Source organism: Balaenoptera physalus, assembly GCF_965194825.1.
Source record: "Balaenoptera physalus genome assembly, chromosome: 19".
Taxonomy (NCBI): domain Eukaryota; kingdom Metazoa; phylum Chordata; class Mammalia; order Artiodactyla; family Balaenopteridae; genus Balaenoptera; species Balaenoptera physalus.
This window is the reverse complement of record NC_138900.1, coordinates 48,384,905-48,403,470: the sequence shown is the minus strand read 5'-3', so window position 1 is coordinate 48,403,470 and position 18,566 is coordinate 48,384,905. Positions and strand designations below refer to the sequence as shown.

At 53.2% G+C, this 18,566-nt stretch overlaps 1 protein-coding gene and 1 long non-coding RNA gene across 4 annotated transcripts in view; one reads left to right on the top strand and one right to left on the bottom strand.

Annotated features, from left to right (window-relative positions):
* Positions 1-545: 545 nt before the first annotated feature.
* Positions 546-18,566, bottom strand: part of BEAN1 (brain expressed associated with NEDD4 1) — a 39,431-nt gene continuing 21,410 nt past the window's right edge. For 2 of the 3 annotated variants that reach the window (XM_082439522.1, XM_082439523.1), the window contains exons 2-5: positions 16,495-16,633; positions 8,786-9,046; positions 3,853-4,003; positions 546-2,822 (exon numbers count right to left, since the gene is read on the bottom strand). In XM_082439522.1, the coding sequence (XP_082295648.1) occupies positions 2,480-2,822; positions 3,853-4,003; positions 8,786-9,046; positions 16,495-16,522 (783 nt within the window). In that variant the 5' untranslated portion in view covers positions 16,523-16,633 and the 3' untranslated portion in view covers positions 546-2,479. The remainder of the gene's footprint in view (positions 2,823-3,852; positions 4,004-8,785; positions 9,047-16,494; positions 16,634-18,566) is intronic. The other variant, XM_082439524.1, reaches the window with a different exon arrangement.
* Positions 11,500-18,566, top strand: part of LOC309649479 — a 69,414-nt gene continuing 62,347 nt past the window's right edge. The window contains exons 1-2 of the long non-coding RNA XR_014257133.1: positions 11,500-11,918; positions 13,109-13,233. This is a non-coding gene — a long non-coding RNA (uncharacterized lncRNA). The remainder of the gene's footprint in view (positions 11,919-13,108; positions 13,234-18,566) is intronic.

Sequence of the window (18,566 nt, the reverse complement as noted above, 5' to 3'; positions counted from 1 at the left end):
TGCTAGTGGACTCTGCCTGAGTTCGAGTGGGAGGGAATAGTGACAGAGGAAGGGAACCGGCCTCTGTCGGCCAAGGAATCAACGACCAAAGCCAAGGTCTTATGGAAAGCAGAGACAGGAAGAGAATTTTTGCAGAGGGGGAGAAAACAACTCATTTCAGTCTAATTACCCGCCCCCCCCCTTCCTGGTAGTCAAAGCCATCAGGGTGTGGAGAGCCAACTGCTGTCAAAGTGCAGTCCCTGGTGTTCCTGGAGTCTTGAAGTTTATGACCTGAAGTTTATGGCCTGTCTTGGTGGCAGTTACACTGGCCAAGTCTTGGAGAAATGATGCCATGTTTTAGAGAGGTTAAAAAAAATTAACTCATGTAAGTCACTAGCTACGCAAATATCCGTGTCACTAGGAGAATGACAAGGCTTCAATGGCTGCTAATTTTGAGAGAAGTAACATATTATCCGTTTGCTGCTATTTACCATTTCCCTTCCTTACAAGTTTCAGATGGTGCCAGCCCCACCATGGGCACCTTGATCATATTACTTCTTGCAACATTTGTTATTGATATATTTATTTTGAACACAGAAAAGATACATTGTTGCTTATTTAGCGCTTAATCCAGGAACAAGAAAAGCTGTTCAGCTCCATCCCTCAAACACTGATGAGCATGTGGGGATTTTTATCTTTTGCGCGCCCACCCCCCTCCCCCCAGCACTCTCTAGGGTTACAGAAGCAGGATGCGTTTCTTAAAAGAGTCTCATCCCTGGAGTGCATTTTAAAGGCTATACAGTACAACAGACAGATATTTTTTGCCTAGGAAACTGTACACCACAAAGGTGGACAGAACTGCTTGTAAACAAGGTCCCTCCCCTGGGCGGAGTCAGGGGCTCCAGGATGCTACAGAACCTCTGGGTGGATTCCTTTCAGTTCTGCACCAGAAGAAATTCTATTTCTACAGAAAATAAAATTCACGATTGCTTTCCTTGCCGCCTCTCTTCTTCAGAAAGGGATTACTAAATTGTCTTAGCCCTTTGTTGGAGGAATTGAAATGCGGGGGAGAGGACGGTTGGAGGTGCTCTTGTTTAAGGAGGGGGTGAGGAGGGAGGCAGGGTGGATTTGAGAACTCTCTGCCGCTGGTGATGCTGGCGGGGACACTCTTCACAGATGCTGGGCTGCCGCCCTCTGGCAGGCTGGGTCTTCAGGTGTCTTCAAGGTAACTTCAGCTCTGTTACCTGCATGGTCTCTGATGGAAATTGCTGGGATTCAGGGGCCAATATCTGAGTCTCTACAACCAGGCCCACGTATCCCCTTCCGTGGTACCCCCGGCAGCAAGGCCGAGATGTAGCCACTGGTGCTTTTGCAGTGGCATAGTGGGGCCCACATCCCCTTCATTTCGTCTCCTCAAACTCCATGGAGGGCAGGACCAGAATGCATTGGCTCACAATTCCCCACTATGCACCACTGCCCAGGAGCACAGCACTGCTTCTGGGGTCTGACTCCAGCCCACTCAAGCTTAGGCCGTAATGGTTGGCTGGGCATGTACTTAGTGAGGGGCTGCTCCTCTCCTCAGAACTGTACCCGGCAGCCCTCCATCTTCTTTGAAGACCCTCAGTCCTGGGCAGTGGTTGGACTGACGTGGGCACAGCTGTGACCCACTACCACCACCGCATGCCCACCAAGGGCCCTGCCCATCACCCGTGGCTAGGGGTGGGGGCTTCGGAGATGATTCCGCTAGCACCACCAGACTGAGGGCACTGGGCGAGGGATGGGCAAGGCGGGCTGCGAGGGTCTCCAGGTTGTGCCTGAGCCCCCAGACCCAGGTCCCTTACCCTATAAGTGGCAGGGTGTTGACGTTGTGGCTCTTCTGCCCTGGGGTTGGGAGATGGGGACAGTGCGGAGCTGAGCCTCACTGAGGCCTGTCCTGCCAGCCGGGAGGACCAGCTGCTCTGGGGTGGGGTCGGGGCAGGCAGCTGACCTGGGACAGTTGAGCAGTTTTTGGAGGCAGAATCTGCGTTTGGGCACAGCCCGCCTGGTGCGGGCAGGGCAGACAGGCCCGTGGAGAGGGCGGGATGAGCCCTGGTCCCTTCTCCGCCTCTCTTCTCCCAGCGTTGGCTACAGAGACATCACTGACAGGCTGGGGAGGAGACTGGGAGGTCGGGAGAGCTTCCTTTATAATGAAACCTTCGCAGATGGGATTTTGTGTGTGTGTGTGGGGGGGCCTATGTGTGTGCACGTCTGCACACGTGTGGGGCGTGTCTGGATGTGTGTGCGCACATGGGTGCATCAGTGTGTGCGTGTGTCCAAGTTGTGTGTACATGTGTGCATGTGGGGGTGCCATGTGTGCACATCTGTGTGCGCGCGTGTGTGCGTGTGCGTGTGTGTATGCGCGCGTGTGTGTGTGTGTGCGCGTGTGTGTGTGCACGCCCCTGCGTGCCTGAAAGGTGTGGCTCAGCCCTGAGGGGCTGACAGGACCCGGCTGCTGGGTCCCTCATATAATCCTCTCTGGGCCTGAGGCTGGGGCCCGGGTTGGGGTGGGCGAGTCCTGGGAGCTCCTCGGCCCTGGTTCTGGTCCCGGCAGTGGCAGCAGGCCTGATGTGGGGGGGCTGGCCCCACACACGGCCTCATAAGGCGGTAGGGTGTCCATGGAAATGGTGCAGAGGCCACTCTGGCGCTGCGGTCTCTGTGCCTGCTGGTGTTGGCCGGGGCTGCGGCCACTGCCCGCATCCAGGGCGCGGTCCAGCGCAGGGCAGGAGTCGGTCAGCGAGTAGGGGGGCGGGGCGTCCGTGGGGACGTACAGCTGAGTGGCCCCTGGCCCCACACACTCCTCGTAACTGCAAGAGAAGAGGCTCCCTCAGGGCCCTGTGCAAGCCGGCTTCAGTGGTGGGTGGCGGGGTCGGCCCCGAGGGCTGGGGGCCTAGCCACAGTGACAAGCTGCCCCGGCATGGACCAGGTCAGGCCTTTGTCACGCTGAATCCGATGAAACCCCTCTACTTCCTGGGGAGGGGCACCCTGGAACCACCGAGACCTGGATCCTGGCCCTGACTCAGCCCCGGTGTTCCGTGTGAACGTGAGTGAGCGAGCCGCCGAATTCTGGGTCTCAGATCGCTCAGAACCGTAGCCGCTGCCACTGGAGCACCTGCAGGCTGGCCACCGAGCGTGGGTGGTGCTGGTGGGAGCAGCCTCAGGCTGCCAGACACTTCTGGGTCTCAAGTCACCCCAAAGTGGCCCTTCCAGGGTTAGGAAGGTGCCCCTGGGGCCCATGGCTGCAGGGCGAAAAAGCACCCACCTGCAGGCGAAGTTCATACCTCCCAGTGCCCCTGGGGGCAGAGGGTAAAGGGTGATGGGGAGGATGGGGCTCTTTCTGGGGCCCAAGTGGTCTCCTGGCGGGGAAGTGATGGAGGCCCAGACTCCTCTTTTCAGGTGCAAACTGGTGGCGATGTGCCTGAGGGTGGCTGGCAGGACAGGACAGGACCCAAAGGCTCCCCGGGGAAGAATCCCCCCCATGGGACAGGGCCACCTGATGGCCACGAGTGCAGTCTGGACACAATGATGCCTATCCCAGTGGATGTGATTTGGGCTTTGGGGGTGCAAACTAAGGGGCTGGGGCCTGGACCTTCCACCTCACCTCTTCACCCAGCCTGAAGGAGCTGAACGTTTCTTCCTTTTTCCTTTTCGAGTGTCTCTCAGGGACATCTGCTGAGTCACACCCCACCTTACAGGGACCAGCTTGGTCAGGAGGGTGAGGAGATGGCCACGCCCACTGAGCAGATGTTTTCTGCATTTATTCCATCTGGGGTGTTGCTGTTTCCCATGGGGGCTGGGGATTCTTGCCCAGAGCCCTGCCCTCTCAGGCCTCCTTACCCTGGTGGAGAATCTGGGTACAGCTCTCGGAGCACCATGGCATCCACGTCCCCATCAGAGCTGAGGTCCAAGGGTGGAGGCCAGTCCTCAGCAGGGCTGCAGGTGTAGCGTGTCCTGTGGCTCGAGCGGCTATACGTGCGCCCGTCGGACACTGCAGGGAACGGACATTCAGCCTGGGCCTCAGGCAGGTGCCAGGGAGGGTCCTCACAGGTCTGCCTGAGGCCACTGAGATTCTGTTCTCTCCAACTCACCATCCTGCCCCTCACCAAGGAGGGCTGCCTTCGTTCCGTCAGCAACAGCCCCAGAATATGAGCGCCAGTGCCCTGCTGGGCATGGGGGTCACAGAGAGGAAGCAGAGCTGGCCCTGCCCTGGTGGGGCTCCCAGGGTAGTGAGCAGCCGGTCCTGAGGACAGCCTGGTAGTGGGCAGCATGTCACAAGCTTTGATAGATGTTGTACTGGGGCTGTGGGAGCAGAGACGGGCCTGACCCAGCTTGGAGGGCAGGGAAGGCTTCCTGGGGGGAAGGGCTCCCAGAGCTGAATCTTGTCTAGAAATCAGCCAGGGGAAGAGGGGCAGGCCTGGCAGAGGGAACAGAACAGCTTGAGCCAAGAGGGGGGGAGTTGTGAAAGAAGACTGTAGTGTGAACAGGAAGCTTTGAGCTGTGGAGAAGGGCTGGGGCACAAAAAATGGGGAGGAAGTGTCAGGGAATGAGGACAGCAGAGGTCTCTGGGGTCAGGCCTCCCTCCCTTAAGGTATCCCAGGGAGAAAAGGGGTTTCTCTGATGACTCCTGGTGACTTCATATACTAGACTCTCTTCTGGGTTTTTTTGTTTGTTCTTGTTTTCGTTTTTATCACATAGTACATCAAAGGCTCTGAAATGTCCCACAGCTGAGAAACACATTTAACTGTGCTTGTGCAGCATTTGGCCACGGAATCTTATTTTCTGAGACCTAGTAACACTGCTTAGGAAATGCCGATGGAGTACAATCTTCTCATTCTACAGCTGGGGTTCAGAGAGGCTCAGTGTCTTGCTGGAGGCCACACAGCAAATTACTGGTTGGGCCGAGAGTGGCTGGATGTCCCGGCTCCTCCACCTCCCAGTTTCTGACAGGTCTGGTAGAGGGGGGGTCGGAGTGGGTGGACAGTGGGAACTGCAAAGATAACTGGTTGAGACATGAGGTCTCCCCCCCACCTCCAACGGGTTCCCAGGTGGCTCCTCCCCTCAGAGGGCAGGGCATAACATCAGGGGCGGGGCTTGTCTGTCTGGGGTGGGGCTCATGACCTTTCTTTGAGGTCAGCAGCACCATTGCAGTTGCCCTTTCCATTCTACAGCCAGAGGCTCAGGGTCGCATTGCTGGTAGAATGTGGAGCTGGAATTCATGCATAGTCTGTAGACCCCAAAGATTGCTCTTTCTACTCCCCAAATCTCTTTTTCTCAACTCGATACAGCAATGAATGGAAAAATCTGGATATGAAACACTATCTGCAGGTGCAGTCCCAGGGTTATCTATGGACATCGAGAAAGCTCTCGGAAGAAAATATTCCAGACATGTTAACAGCGGCTCTGTCTGGAGGACAGGATCAGAACCCTTATTTTCTTCTTTATATTTTCTGTATTTTAAAGGTTTTCTGCAATGAACACATATTACTTTTCTACTAGGAAAAAGGAACCCAATAACATATGCTGTAAGAAGGAGCTGAAATGAGATTTGTTTCCTTTTAGGGCACCAGCTGAAGGATGAGAATTTTGGGAAGAAATTGGGGAAGAAACTCAGGAGAGAGGAAAACATGAAATAAGTGCCTGAGGACAGAAGTGGAACTGAGGCCACTGGGCTCTGGTGCCGGGATCCCGTCCCTGCCAGTGTTGCTGCGGGGAAGGCCCCCCTTGCAGTGCCAGTGGTTGGGGGGGCTACGGCTGTCCAGACCTCGGGAAAGCTAAGGCTGTTTCCTGGTGGGCAGGTCTGAGAGCTGACCGGGCCGAACGACGCTGCTGTTACCCTCTCTCCCTGGGTTGCTTTTCTTGGGCCCCCCAGAGGCTGAGCGTCTCAGGGAAACTGAGGCTTCCCTGAGGCACTCACCTAGCCCAGACCCCATTCCTGAGATGACCCAGGTCAGTCCCAGACATCCAGCTGGGTGGAGGTCCTGAGGAACAGCTGGAAAGAACCCCCTCCCCACACACACACCCTATTTGAACTCCCCAAATTCCTTTCTTATCTCCTTTCCTTTCCTGTCTTCAACATCAGCACAGACCCAAATGGTCCAGGGAGACCCAAATCTCCCTCTTCCCTTATTTACCCAAGCTAAGATATACTTCGGTTCATTATTCAGCCCAAATCCAAGGTTAACAACCTTTGACAGGCCCGGGAGAGGGGGAAAGAGGAATTTGCATCCATGAGCACCTCTGTGCTCTAGCCTCACGATCTCATTCACCCTCAGCAATTTGTGAGAGGGGGACAGTGGCTACTCCCTTCCCTCAGATGACGAATCGGACATAAAGCCACTTGCTCTAAAGCCCCAGCAAGTGAAAGGGGACCAGATCTGTCTCCTAAAGCTCAAGGTATTTCCATCTTATGGAAGGAGAATTTCCCTTCCTTCCTTCCTTCCCCCCTCCCCCCTCTCCCCTCCCTCCCCTCCCTCCTCTCCCTCCCTCCCTCTCTCTCTCTCTCTCTCTCTGCCCCCCTTTCTTCCTCCCTCCCTTCCTTCCTTTCTTTCTTTCTCGGTCTTTCTGTCTCTCTCATTCACTCACTCCTTCATTCATTCTCAAACATTCATTGGCTCCTCTCTCTGCACCTGACTAGCCTACAGAAGGGCCCTGTGGGCAGACAGAGGAGGACCAACTTTGTCCTGAGGGCAATGGGGAGCCATTGAGTAGTGTTGAGTAGAGTCACAATTCATTCATGTTGGCTGTCTTGTGGAGAATGCCTTGGAGGTGCCAGGCCAGTGGCTGGCAGGTGTGGAGGTTGTAGCATTAGTGAAGTGGCCCCGGAGTAGGTTTTCTCGGAGTGGTAGGGAGAGATCATGAAAATAGTTAACATTTACTGAGCACTTACTCATAAGCCAGGTACTGTGCTAATTTAGTCCTGACAATAACTTTTTGGGGTGGGTCCCTGTGTACCCATTGTACAGATGACTCACAGAGGTTAAGCAACTTTCCTGAGGTTGTGCAGTAAGAAGTGGAAGATGAAGGCTGTTTTGGACCCCCTGGGTCTGAGGTGCCTCTGAGACTTAAGGGGGTGGTGTCTTGGGAACGTCTGGGTGAGGGTGGTGGGTGGTGCCTGGAGCTGGCAGGTGGATGAGATGGACATGGGTACAGATGGGCTGGGTACAGAGAGAGGAGCTAGGGCCCAGGGTTGGGCTCTGAGGGACCTTAATATTCCTCTCCTCAGAGAATAGGAATCCACCAAAAAGTCTGAGAAGGAGCAGCCAGAGCAGTGGGAGAGAGCCTGGGAGAGGCTGAGTCACTAGAGCCAGGGGGAGGGCATCTGAAGGACAGAGGGTCCCCAGGGCCACTAGGCTGGTGTTTGTTGGTGCTCTGCTGCTTTCATGTCCCCTCTTCCCTGGCTTCTTTCCAAGGCTCCTCGCAGCCCCTGTGCACCCCCTGAAGGCTAGAAGGTGGTGTAAGGGCATCAGCACCTCCAGGCGCCCTGCTGAGGCCCCAAGGAGGTGCCAAAGCCAGAGCTGAGAATAGAAGTGGGCAGAGAGGCGGGAGCCCCACAGAGGGGTCTCCACGGTAACAGGGCTGCAGGGCTGCTGTGAGTCAGCGGAGCGGGGTGGGGTGGGTAAGCAGAGGCTTGACCCCAGACTTGGCCTGGCTGTGGCCTGCTGTCACCCCACCTGCTCTGATGTCAGGGACAGGGCCTTGCTCATGTGGCACAGGCCCTGCGGCTCCACCACAGACTCAGGATGGACTAGCCTGCCCCTAGGTCCATCTCTCTCCTCAAGGCCAAGGTTGACCTCTCAACCTTAATCTAGGGAACTCCTGTGGGCATCTCTCCTAGGCTCTAAGTACGAGGCGCAGGCTCGGGGGCACTCAGGCCATTCAATAAGTCCCTCCAGCTTCCCAGTCTTTAAAATGGGCTAACACAGCTCTTGCTGTGAGGATGAAATGAAGTGGTTCCTTCCCTTGCCCGCGGAGTACTTCTTCTGGGCCAGGTCCTGTTCTGGGCTGTGAGCTCAACTCTCGGAGAGCTACATGCAGCTCCTGCTTTCACCGATGCAACACAGCCATCCTGTGTCGGGGTACTGATGGGAGTGTGGGTACAATGCTAAGGAAGTACAGGGAATGGGGGTCAACCCTGCCTGGGGGGGTGGATGAGGAGGGGCCAGAGAAACTTCCAAAAGGAGGTGGTATTTGAGCCAGGTCTGGAAGGACAAGTAGGCTTTTGTCATGTGGGGAAGTATGGGGAATGGCATTCTGGGCATAGGGAAGAGCATATGCAAAGGTGCAGAGGCAGGAAGGAGCATGAAAGAGGTGCCTGGGGAGGAGCAGGAGGAGTGGAGGGCACGGGTCTAGTTATGTGAGGTGGGCATGCTGGCCGTCCTGAGCCTGACCGGCCACATCCTGGGGTGGGGGGAGGTCGAGGGTGGTACCTGGGCTCCTTGTTGGGGGTGGGCCTGCTCTGAGCAGGAGCCCTGCACTCTCCAAGGGTCAGGCTGGTGATACAAGGGTAGGAACAGGCAGGCCTGGTCTCACAGTGGCCAGGGCTGGGGAGGGAGCACCACACTCTCCCTTTGACCTTCAGCCTCACCCTGGGCGGACAACTGGGCTTCTTATGCCACTGAGACATGGTGAGTGCCTCTGAGCTCTTCCTGATTACTTATGACCTCGAGGATGCCTCCTCTGACCACCCTGCGCCACCCATGGCAGAGCTGCCACCTCCCTGATGCCTCCTGGGCTACAGGGGTCCCAGGGCCCGGGGTGGGCGGCAGCTCACCATAGCCGTGCTCGTACTCTCGATGGCGGCGGCGGCGGCGATGGTGGTGGCGGTGGTGGCGGCGATGGCGGTGGCGGTGCCGCTGGAGCCGGGCTTGCCTGTCCCTGCGGATGCTGCCCACGATGATGGTGATGCAGGAGAGGATGATGACCACGCCTATGACTGCGCTTGCCACCAGCACAGGAGACACAAGCAGATGGCTGTGCTCTGAGCTCTCTGAGAACGTCGGGTAGAAGTAGCTGGTGCGGTTGTATCGAGCTACTGTGGATAGAGAGAGAGAGGACACTGAGCCGGGGCACGGACCCTGCCCCACACCTTCCTCCTCCCTCCCTGCTTCCCTGTGAGTTATTCATCCCTAAATAAATGGAGGATATTCAGGTCTCTATCCTGACTGTTCCTTCCAGGGAGGAGGGGAGCAGCGCCTCGCCCACTGCCTGCAGGAGCCTCTGCTAGTGAGGGCTGACCTCGTCGCCTCTCCTCTGAAGCCTCTGGCCTAGGAGCTCAACCAACTCACAGAAAGAAAAAAGGAAGCTCAGAGAGGGCAGTGGACTTGCTCAAGGTCACACAGCAAATTAGCGGCAGAGCTGAGGCTTGAACTCACTGAACCTGACTCAGTGCTAGACAAGGACTCTATTCCACCAAGACATGAGGTTGGAAGGTCAGCATGACTTTATCAAAGTCTTGGGAAGGGATGGGGGATACACAGGGGTCAGAGTATGAGGACCAGATGTGCTGGCCTCCAACACTGGTCTCCTGCCTCAGGGGCAAAACCTACCGAGGGGACTCCAGGGAAATCAGGCAGGCCTGGGGTTATGAGCAGTAACTGACCCAGACATGACAGTGGGTTGGGTCAGATCAGGGAAGGCTTCCCAGAGGAGGTGAAGCTAGGAGGTGTTCCAGGCAGGGGAAGAACAAGGACAAAGGTGCAGAGAGGTGGGAAGGGGCTTCTAGGAAGGGGTGTGGTATGGTGGGTCCCTGAGAGCCCTACTAAAGGAAGCTTCTGGGGCCCATGATGGCTTTGTCCTCCCATAAGATAAGATGATGGAGCCCTGGGGGCTGGGGTCCCAGGGAAGGGTTGGAATCAGCCAGGACCATCCATGGGCACTTGCTGCCTTGCTCAGGGAGAGCCAGCACCACATTAGTGAGTGTCTGTGACTGCCCCTTAATTCCCTCCCACTCAGCTGGGCAGGGATGTGGTTTTCCCCTTTTACAGATGCGTGGACTGATGCTCAGCACTGGTAGGTGACCAGCCCGTAGCCACTCAGTTACTCTGTGGTTGAGCCGAGTGAGAACTCAGGCCCAAGCTTCAAAGTCCCGAGCTCACTCTCCATTGTCCCCTGCCCCAGGCATGAGCCCTTCCTGAGGGTGCAGGTCCCATCTCTGGACAGCCATAGGGAGCCAGCTTCAGATACTCAGTGAGCCACAGGGTCAGGGGCAAGCTTTCCTGGGCCCTGTTCTGAAAGCGGTCCCCCTGTCTGTCCTCCCAGAGCCTGTGTCCCAGTCCCTGTTCTGCATATGTCGCATATGATTATGTATGGTTTCCAGGGCTTGTGTTTGATCGCTGTGTGTGTCCTCAAGCTCAGCACTGGGCCTGGGCTCACCAAAGGTGCCCAAGCCATGTACTGAGTGAGTGGCTGCAGCCTTGAGACCAGATGGGGAAGTGGCAGGGAGGCCCTGAGCTGCCTCCGGGGAATGAGGTCTCTGTCTTGAGTGGTAATCAAGCAGAGTGTGGATGGTTACCTCCCTGGGTCATTGTAGGAGGGCTTTGTTCCCAGGTGAGGGCATGGACTTAAGCAAATCAGAAGGTAGAAACTCAACTGTGGCCTCCTGTACCTTCCCATCCCTTTCCAGCACCATCTCCAAAAGCCTCTCCCACACTCAGCCCATGTCAGGGACAGGGAGGTGAAGCATGAACTTGGGGCCTTTGCCTGAGCTAGGAACATGCCCTGCCAGCAGTTCTGGCCCATGCTGGTGGCTCTTGCAGCCTGCTGACCTTCATTAGGAGGGGCTGGCCTCGAGGCCCTACTGCCTGGGCCAGAATGTCATCCTAGCCTGAGAGCCAAGCCTTTGCTTGCTGAAGTTCATTGTAAGCTGCTCCCCTGCAGGTGCCTTCACTGGGGAGAGGGAGCTGCCCTTGGGCTTTGGCTGAGCATGCGTGCTTCCTGACCCTCTAATATGAAAATGCCAGGGTAAGCAGATTTCTGGGATTCTTTGAGGGCCAAACACAGACCACTGTTTTGAGACCCCCCACTATGTGTAGGTTCTGTGCTGAGAGCTCACTTCATCCCTGAAGCTATGTTCTCCCCATTTTATAGGTGAGGATACTGAGGCTCAAAGATATTAAGTAACCCACCACAATCATATATAGCCAGTATATGGCTAAGTGATAATCATTCTCTTCCTGTTTGGCCCAGGAGGCAGCCTCAGCATCCTTTTCAACATAGCACTTCACACAGTGATTACCCTGGTCATGAAACAAAGCTTTTGGCCACCACTCATCTACTCCACCGTGCTTTCACTCCTGAGCCAGTGACCAGGCTTTGCCTTGGACTAGAGCTGAGCCAGTGGTCATTCTGCTACCGTATTCTCTCTGATAAAGTACAAGCCAGCTGGCCATCCAACCAATGTCACCCTCTTCCTCTCACCTTTGAAGCCAATGGCAGGGCTTGGGAATGTCAGAGACAGCAGCCCTCCTTGGGGAGGGTAGGAGTGTATGGGGTCTGCACTGCTCTCGAATGTCCTGTTCAGTCTGTTCCAGTTGCTGCGATGGTTTGGGATGTACTGGTCACCCCACGATCCAAGGCAGATGTGCTACCAGAAAGCTGGCCATGGCAAGGAGGTGGAGGTGCCCAGAATGAGAACCTAGGGTTGGATTTGTGTGTGCATGCCTGCCCTGCTCAGCATGCAGAAACTGCTGCGGAGGTGCCAGTCCCATGGGGTCACCCTGAAGACGCCTCTCCCTCCTCCTGCTTCAGCAGCAAATGAGAACCTCGCCCTCGTGGCAGTGCCAGGCTCATCACCAGCCAGCCGTGGAGATGGCAACACCCATGCCTGCAGATAGAGCCAGTTGGTGCAGGCGTCCGCCTGCATGGCCAGGGGGAAGTTGATCTTCCAGTCCCTGCGACCGGCGGAGGTAGGTGCTGCTTTAAATTATGAGGGAAACTCTTCCAATTCCCAAATTCAGGGTCCATTTCATCAACAAGATAAAAATGACTGCAGAGAAATAATATGATGCTAGCCCCCCTTCCCACCACTCTGCCTCGCTCTCCCCCTGCACCAGCTGTGGAAAGGACAGAGGGTAAGGCAAGCTTTGCCCCTATCCTAGACTTTCTTCCCAAGCAGCTTCTGCAAAGGTGCAGATGATCAAGAGGAAATTGTACCTCAAGATACCAGGTCATCCCTGAGATGCGGCCCTCCCTCCACATACAGCATGAGTAGCTATCATCTCCTGGACACCTACTGTGTGTCATGCACCATGCCTGGTACTTTTCATGCACTGTATTATCTCATTTAATTCTTATGATGGTCCATGATGGGATCCCCAATTAACAGGTGGAGAAACTGGGCTTCAGACAGGTCATTTGTCCAATGTCACTCAGCCCACAAAGAGGGACCCGGGTCAGTGGGCAGCAAAAGCCCCATGCTGTTAGCCAAGATGCTACTCTGTGGCTACCAGGCACTGTGCACTGGTGCTCATGTTTTTGGGATCTTGCTAAAGTAAAATTTTTCTCTCCCTAAAACGATGCATGGCTTCTTCTGGGCCACCTTAACATGTAGTCAAAGTAGGCCATGACCTATGTCTTATTCAGGGTGAAGGTATATCATCAGCTGAAAGAACATTGCTGAGTTTTGAAGGGCTGGCAGGGGCCCACCATGAAGGTCAAATCAAGAGACTGTCTTTTATCTCAAGGGCAGAGAGGAGACATGAAGGGGCGCGGTCAGAGTGTTTTAAGAGCGCCCTCTGGCTGCAGAACTGGACGCAGGGTGGGAGGACACCAGCGAGTCCGCTGTGAGGGTCCACGTGAGCATGGAGCGTGGAGGGTGGAGCGTGGGGCGTGGAGGGTGGAGCGTGGGGCGTGGAGGGTGGAGCGTGGAGCGTGGAGCGTGGAGGGTGGGGCGTGGGGCGTGAAGCGTGAAGCGTGAAGCGTGAAGCGTGAAGCGTGAAGCGTGAAGCCCGCAACTCCCGCCCTCGGAGCGTGGAGCCAGGCTCAGCTGAAAGCCCTTGAAGGGCGGATGCTCCTGAGGAGAGTTCTTACACCGCGCCAAGCTGATGTCCTTTGAGCAGGCCTCAGCGACAACCCTGGTGCTCTCCCCACTCTGCAGATGGGGTCCCAAGGTCCCCTTCGGGGCTGGGATGGTGCCTGGATCCGTGGGCCTCCGCTGTGCCAGGCAGAAGCCAGCTCTCGCGCCTCCAGACCTCTGCTCCAGGCTGGGACTACGAACCACAGGTGAGTCAGAGGCCCTGCATGACCCCAGCCTGGGTGTGGGGCCGGGTCTGGCGCTTGCCCCCTCTCTGTGCGGAACCATTGTCACCCCCATTTAAAGGACGCTGAGTCTTGGTGAGCTGAAGTTTGCCTACCTAGTTTTGTGGCAGAGCTGGGATTGGAACCCAGGTGTGTCTGATAATCCATGCACTAGGGCCCAGAGCAGGGGAAGAGAGTTGGGTGGGGTGGAGGTGGAGGTGGAGGTAGGAGAACGGGGCTCCGTTCCTGGTTCTAGTTCTACCCCTCACTCGCTGTAGAGTGAGTTTGTCCCCTGCCCTCTCTGGACCTGCTCGCTATTTGTCTGAAAGACGCTTATTCTTGAGCCGTTCTTCCTGCAGGGTGGGTGAAGGGGTCTGAAAGGGGTGGGGAGGAGGTGGGAGCCAGGTGAACACAATGGGCGAGGCAATGAGATCCAGGCTTGCGTCGGGGGATGGGGTCAGGGCTGGCTGCAGGCTGGGAAGCAGTGGGGAACGTGCAGGGCAGGGAAACTGAGGCAGACCATCACTACTGACTCCTTGCTGAGTGTAGTGCGTGGGCAGCTGTGCAGTCACTCTGTCTGGGTTCAGGCAAGTGCTCTTTGCAGCCTGAAGCCACCTGGGAGCACTGACAAAGGAAGGGCACCGAGACACTGGAGGTGCTGAGCCAACATCTTTAGGCCTCCAGTCCTGCCCACACCTTCGGAGACGCTGGCTAGAGGGAGAAGGGGGGCCAAGGACTGAGATCTGACTGAGGGTTCCTGTCACAAAAAACTCTGAAGACATTTGTCATGGGTCCACTTCCCTGGCAAGTCTGGCCTCAGTAGTTCACCTCTTTCTCCACTGCCGAAGCCACTAGGGTGAGGCCTTGAAGTCATTGGAGGGAATCTGGGGAACAGGATTCAGGTACCGTCTTCCCTGTGCTCACCAATGGCTGGTCTCAGCCTCCCAGCAGGGACAGGGGCAGGGGACGTGGCAGGGCTGACTCACTTGCTTGGGCACTTCTGAGTCCCCTCCCTTTCTGTTTTGGGCAGCCTCTCAGCCCACTTGGTGATATCACCTAGTTACCAGGAGACTGTGATGGAGAGAGTCAGAGTACCGGGAGCAGGTCAGGGACATCCACACAGAGGGGCTGGGTCTTGAAGAATGAACCAGCAGAACAAGATCACGGGAGGGAGGAAGGGGCCTGGGCAGGGGTACAGAGTGGTAAGGTCCCAACAGAGCTCAGGAAAGGAGGAGGTGCTCCTGGGGTGGGGCTGTGGGATGTCCCCTGAACATTGGGATTATGGGGATGAGGAAGAGGCTGCTTGGTGTTCAGGATTCTTCTTACAATGGGGATGTAGCTCTATAAGAAGTCAGCTAATGTCATGTCAAGGCCCTGACACGTTTTACTTGGCCATTTGTGGCATTACAGGTGGGGCAGGTTATAGTGGAAAGGAGGATTGGAATGTGAAGTCATCCACCTGTTAATCAGTCCTCCATAAATTCACTCAACCAACCGATCATCCACCCTCCTAATGTATTTATCTACCTAGGTATCTATTCAGGATCCACTTGATCATCCATGCATCCATCCATCCATCCATCCATATATTCAATAATCCATCCATCTATCCATATATTCAATCATCCATCCATCTACCCACCCATCCATCCACTCACCAATACTCACTAAGTGCTTATTCTATGCCTGGACACATGCTAGGCACTAGGAACATGTATATGAATCAACTAAAATGAACCTCTCAAACTGTGGAAAGCAAGAGTTCCCACACAGGTGCCCCAGGGCTGAGAGGGAAAGTCTTGGTACATCATGGAGTTCTCTGCTCTCATGTCATGCAGAGTAGCTCTGCTTCCCTCTGTTTTATGCATCAGAGTTAATAGGAGAGTGCTCCATTGCCAAGTGGAAGATTTTCAGCCACTGCATTAAAATATAACTGGAAAAATATAAATGACCACCCACAGGCCTTTCATGATTCTATAAATATAAGATGAAAGTGATTTATTCCACTATTGAGATAGATTCTGCCACTTAAATAAACTCACCAAAATTAACTCACATGTACCTCTACATATCCAAACTCCCTAAGTTTACTGTCTTGTCATCATTCACTAAGGTTTTATCTCTGGTTTGATGAACAATTTATTTGTTGGCTGGAAAACTCACTGAAACAGTTTCACAAACCACTTTTCCCTACTTCTGCAGAGGAAGTGGTAAATTGGCTGACATTATGGAACCAAGCCATGGCAGAGTTAGACTTTCTACTTGAACCCACACCAAACTCTTCCTTTTCTTGCTAGAATCATCAATGGCCCTGTACTCATTTTCTCTCCTCTTCCGTCCCCATCTAGAGTTGGTTCTTAGGCTATTTTCCACAGAGAACACAAGCTTTTATAACACCAGCAGTCACTGTGCCTGCTCGATGGGTAGGAAATAGTGGAACTGCATGGAGAAGCAGATGCTGGGTGGGAGTGGGGGCTGGCTTGGCCCGCCCATCAGCTAGGGGATTAGCTATCACATCCCAGTTTGCATTATGAGACTCAAAATCGTGGCTTCGAAAAATGACCACTTACTACAATGTGGACTTTCCAAGAAGTTCATGAATAATTGATATGTACAATGTTAAATACATGAATGCAGCAAATTATCCTCAGCTATCCCACCACAAGCTGGACCCGCCTAAAGGTATGTTCTAGGGCCACAGTGGCCGAGCCCCCATCCCAAGTACTATCTTCCTTGAGTTTTGTTTTGGCCGTTTGCTTTTGTGGGTTCTGATTCTGGAACATGTTAGAGGTGATGGGATTTTGTCCCCTGCTCCACAGTGGTTCCCTCAACTCCTAGAATACAATGGCATGTGGGAAACCAGCACCAGGGCAGCAGTGTTATTAAAAATAATATATCATAAGTAGAAAGGACTTATTCCAGGAATGCCAGAATGGTTTAAGACCAGGAGATCTATTAACATAACATGTCACTTTAGTAGGTAGGATGAGAAAAACTAGTAGACCAGGCAAAGATAGATACTTCTTGGCCATGATATATCCTGATGATCTCAAATGACTGACAACATCGTACTGAACTGTGGAGCTTTGGAATTGTTTCTCAACGTGTGGTTCAGGGAATGTGGGCTTCTAAAAACATTACGCAGTGTTTGGGGACAAGCCTTGGACCCCCACGCCCACCCCCCAAGATTGCTTTGCAGCCCTGAGCTGGGGCAAACCAGCCCCAGTCCTAAGGCCTTTTATTCACCAACATTCAGTATCCTGAGACGGTGCATGGTCCTAGTGTCCTCTGGGAGAAGGATCACTCCTCAGCCATCTTCCTCAGGGCAGGAGGAAGCCCAGAGCTCCTCCACCAGAGCTGACCTGCATCTGGTCCTAGGATCTGGCTAAGTAAGACAGACAGTCCTGGGTTCAAATCTTGCCCCTGCCTCTTGCAGGTGGTGCCCTCGGGGCAGTTTACCCCTCTGAGCTTCTATCACTTCATTTGTACAATGGGAACAGCAATTTCTTTGAACTAATCAAAGCACACTGCCTAGCAGGATGCTTGGCACACAGTAGGTGCTCAATATATGACAATTAAACCTTAAAATCTTTAAAAACACCCCTAGACATAGTGTTAAATGTGAAAGGCAAAACAGTAAAGCTCCAAATGGAAAACACTGTAGAACATCTTTATGACCTCGGATTGTTTAAACAGGATACAAAGGTACTAACCATGAAAAAAATGGATAAGTTGGACTATATTAAAATAAAGATCTTTGGTGGGAGATTGGGCTTCTAGGTGGGCAGGGGGCACAGGGACTGAGATGTGAACAGGGTCAAGGCCATGGCTGGAGCAAAGGGAAAGTTTTGAAAGACTTTCTAAATCATTTGTAACCTGCCCCAGGACACTGGTGAATGTTTCTCAGGGAGGAATCTGTACAGGTGCCTGGAACCAGATAATAGATCCCGAGACACAGACGTGTCCTTCTTCCACATCCTTATGGGGTCCTCCATTTTTGCACAATTAGCTGTTTTACTCCAGTAGGTTTGCTCTTTGCGGGAGACCCAAGAGAGTAGCCATACCATCAATTATAGCAATTCAATGTCAAACAGTATTAACTGAGTATAATACATCTTGTGATGATATAGGAAAACTAATTTGGTAACCTAGGTCTCATGTTCAATGAGGGGACCTAAGACAGCCTTTCTTCAAATAATTGATAAGTAAAAAGCCCCACAGTATTCCTTTTCAGTTCGAAAAATGCAAGTCTTAGCAGCAGCTGACAGGAAATGTGTGACATTTACCCGGGCTGTCTTTTGATGATGACTCATAGTACCAGTGCCTTTGCTACCTCTGATTACCTATGTTTCAGTATTAGTGCCACTTTAGTACTTGAATCCTGTAAAGATTTTTGCAGTGGAAGTATAGTTCTTGGTTACCTACTACACTTAGAAACAGGTCCTCATTCTGTTTTTATAATATGTTTTTTGCATTCTACTCTAAATCAAAGCCAGTGTTGAACAAAGGGATGATGCTGTGCGCATCTTTCTCGTCTTGTGTGTGTTTCATCAGCTCCCCCTCCCCATGGCTCTTGTAATAAGGCAGTGGTGTATAGCTGGGCCTTTCATTCTCGTGCACTTAAAAATAAATGTCACTGCAGGAGAAATGCTGGCTGTGCTAGGATTGAGCAGAAATTGATTTTGAAATGATAGTAAACATTTGTTAAACCAGACACTGAACTTCACCCACTATGGTGGTTACATTACTTAGTTCAGTGTTTTTAATGCTCAATGTAATTCCTATTTTAAAAGAATTTAAGGAACAACCCACAGGTTTCTGAATATACAAACTCAGAAATTCCATACTGTCTGGGAATCTGATAGTCATGTTGTTTTAGATAACTGGATTTTACACTTGGTAGATAACGCCAGCGCACTAATATCGCTCAGGTGTAATTGATCATCCTGTTCGCTCGCAAGGATAATGAGAGCCGCTGTGCCCCAGTGCTATGATTCTTATTGTTTAGACAGTGTTGGTGACATACTGTGCATGTGTAGTAGCCACATGTACTATAATAGTCCTTAAACTATTGGGATCACTGTCAGTATTTAAGTGTTGGAGGTACTTTTTTATCTTGAAAAAAATGAGAGATTTTTAAAAAAGTTTAAACTGTTTCACAATCAGTCCTTTAAATTTCATTTAACCTAAAACCTGAAATTTCAGTAATAGACAAAAACTCTTTAACAAGGCTGCCATCCAACTTAAAAGGTGCCCACCGTGGCTTTCACATTTGTAAAAATGTGTTCTTTGAAGTGCAGCAATAGAATCCTCTGCTC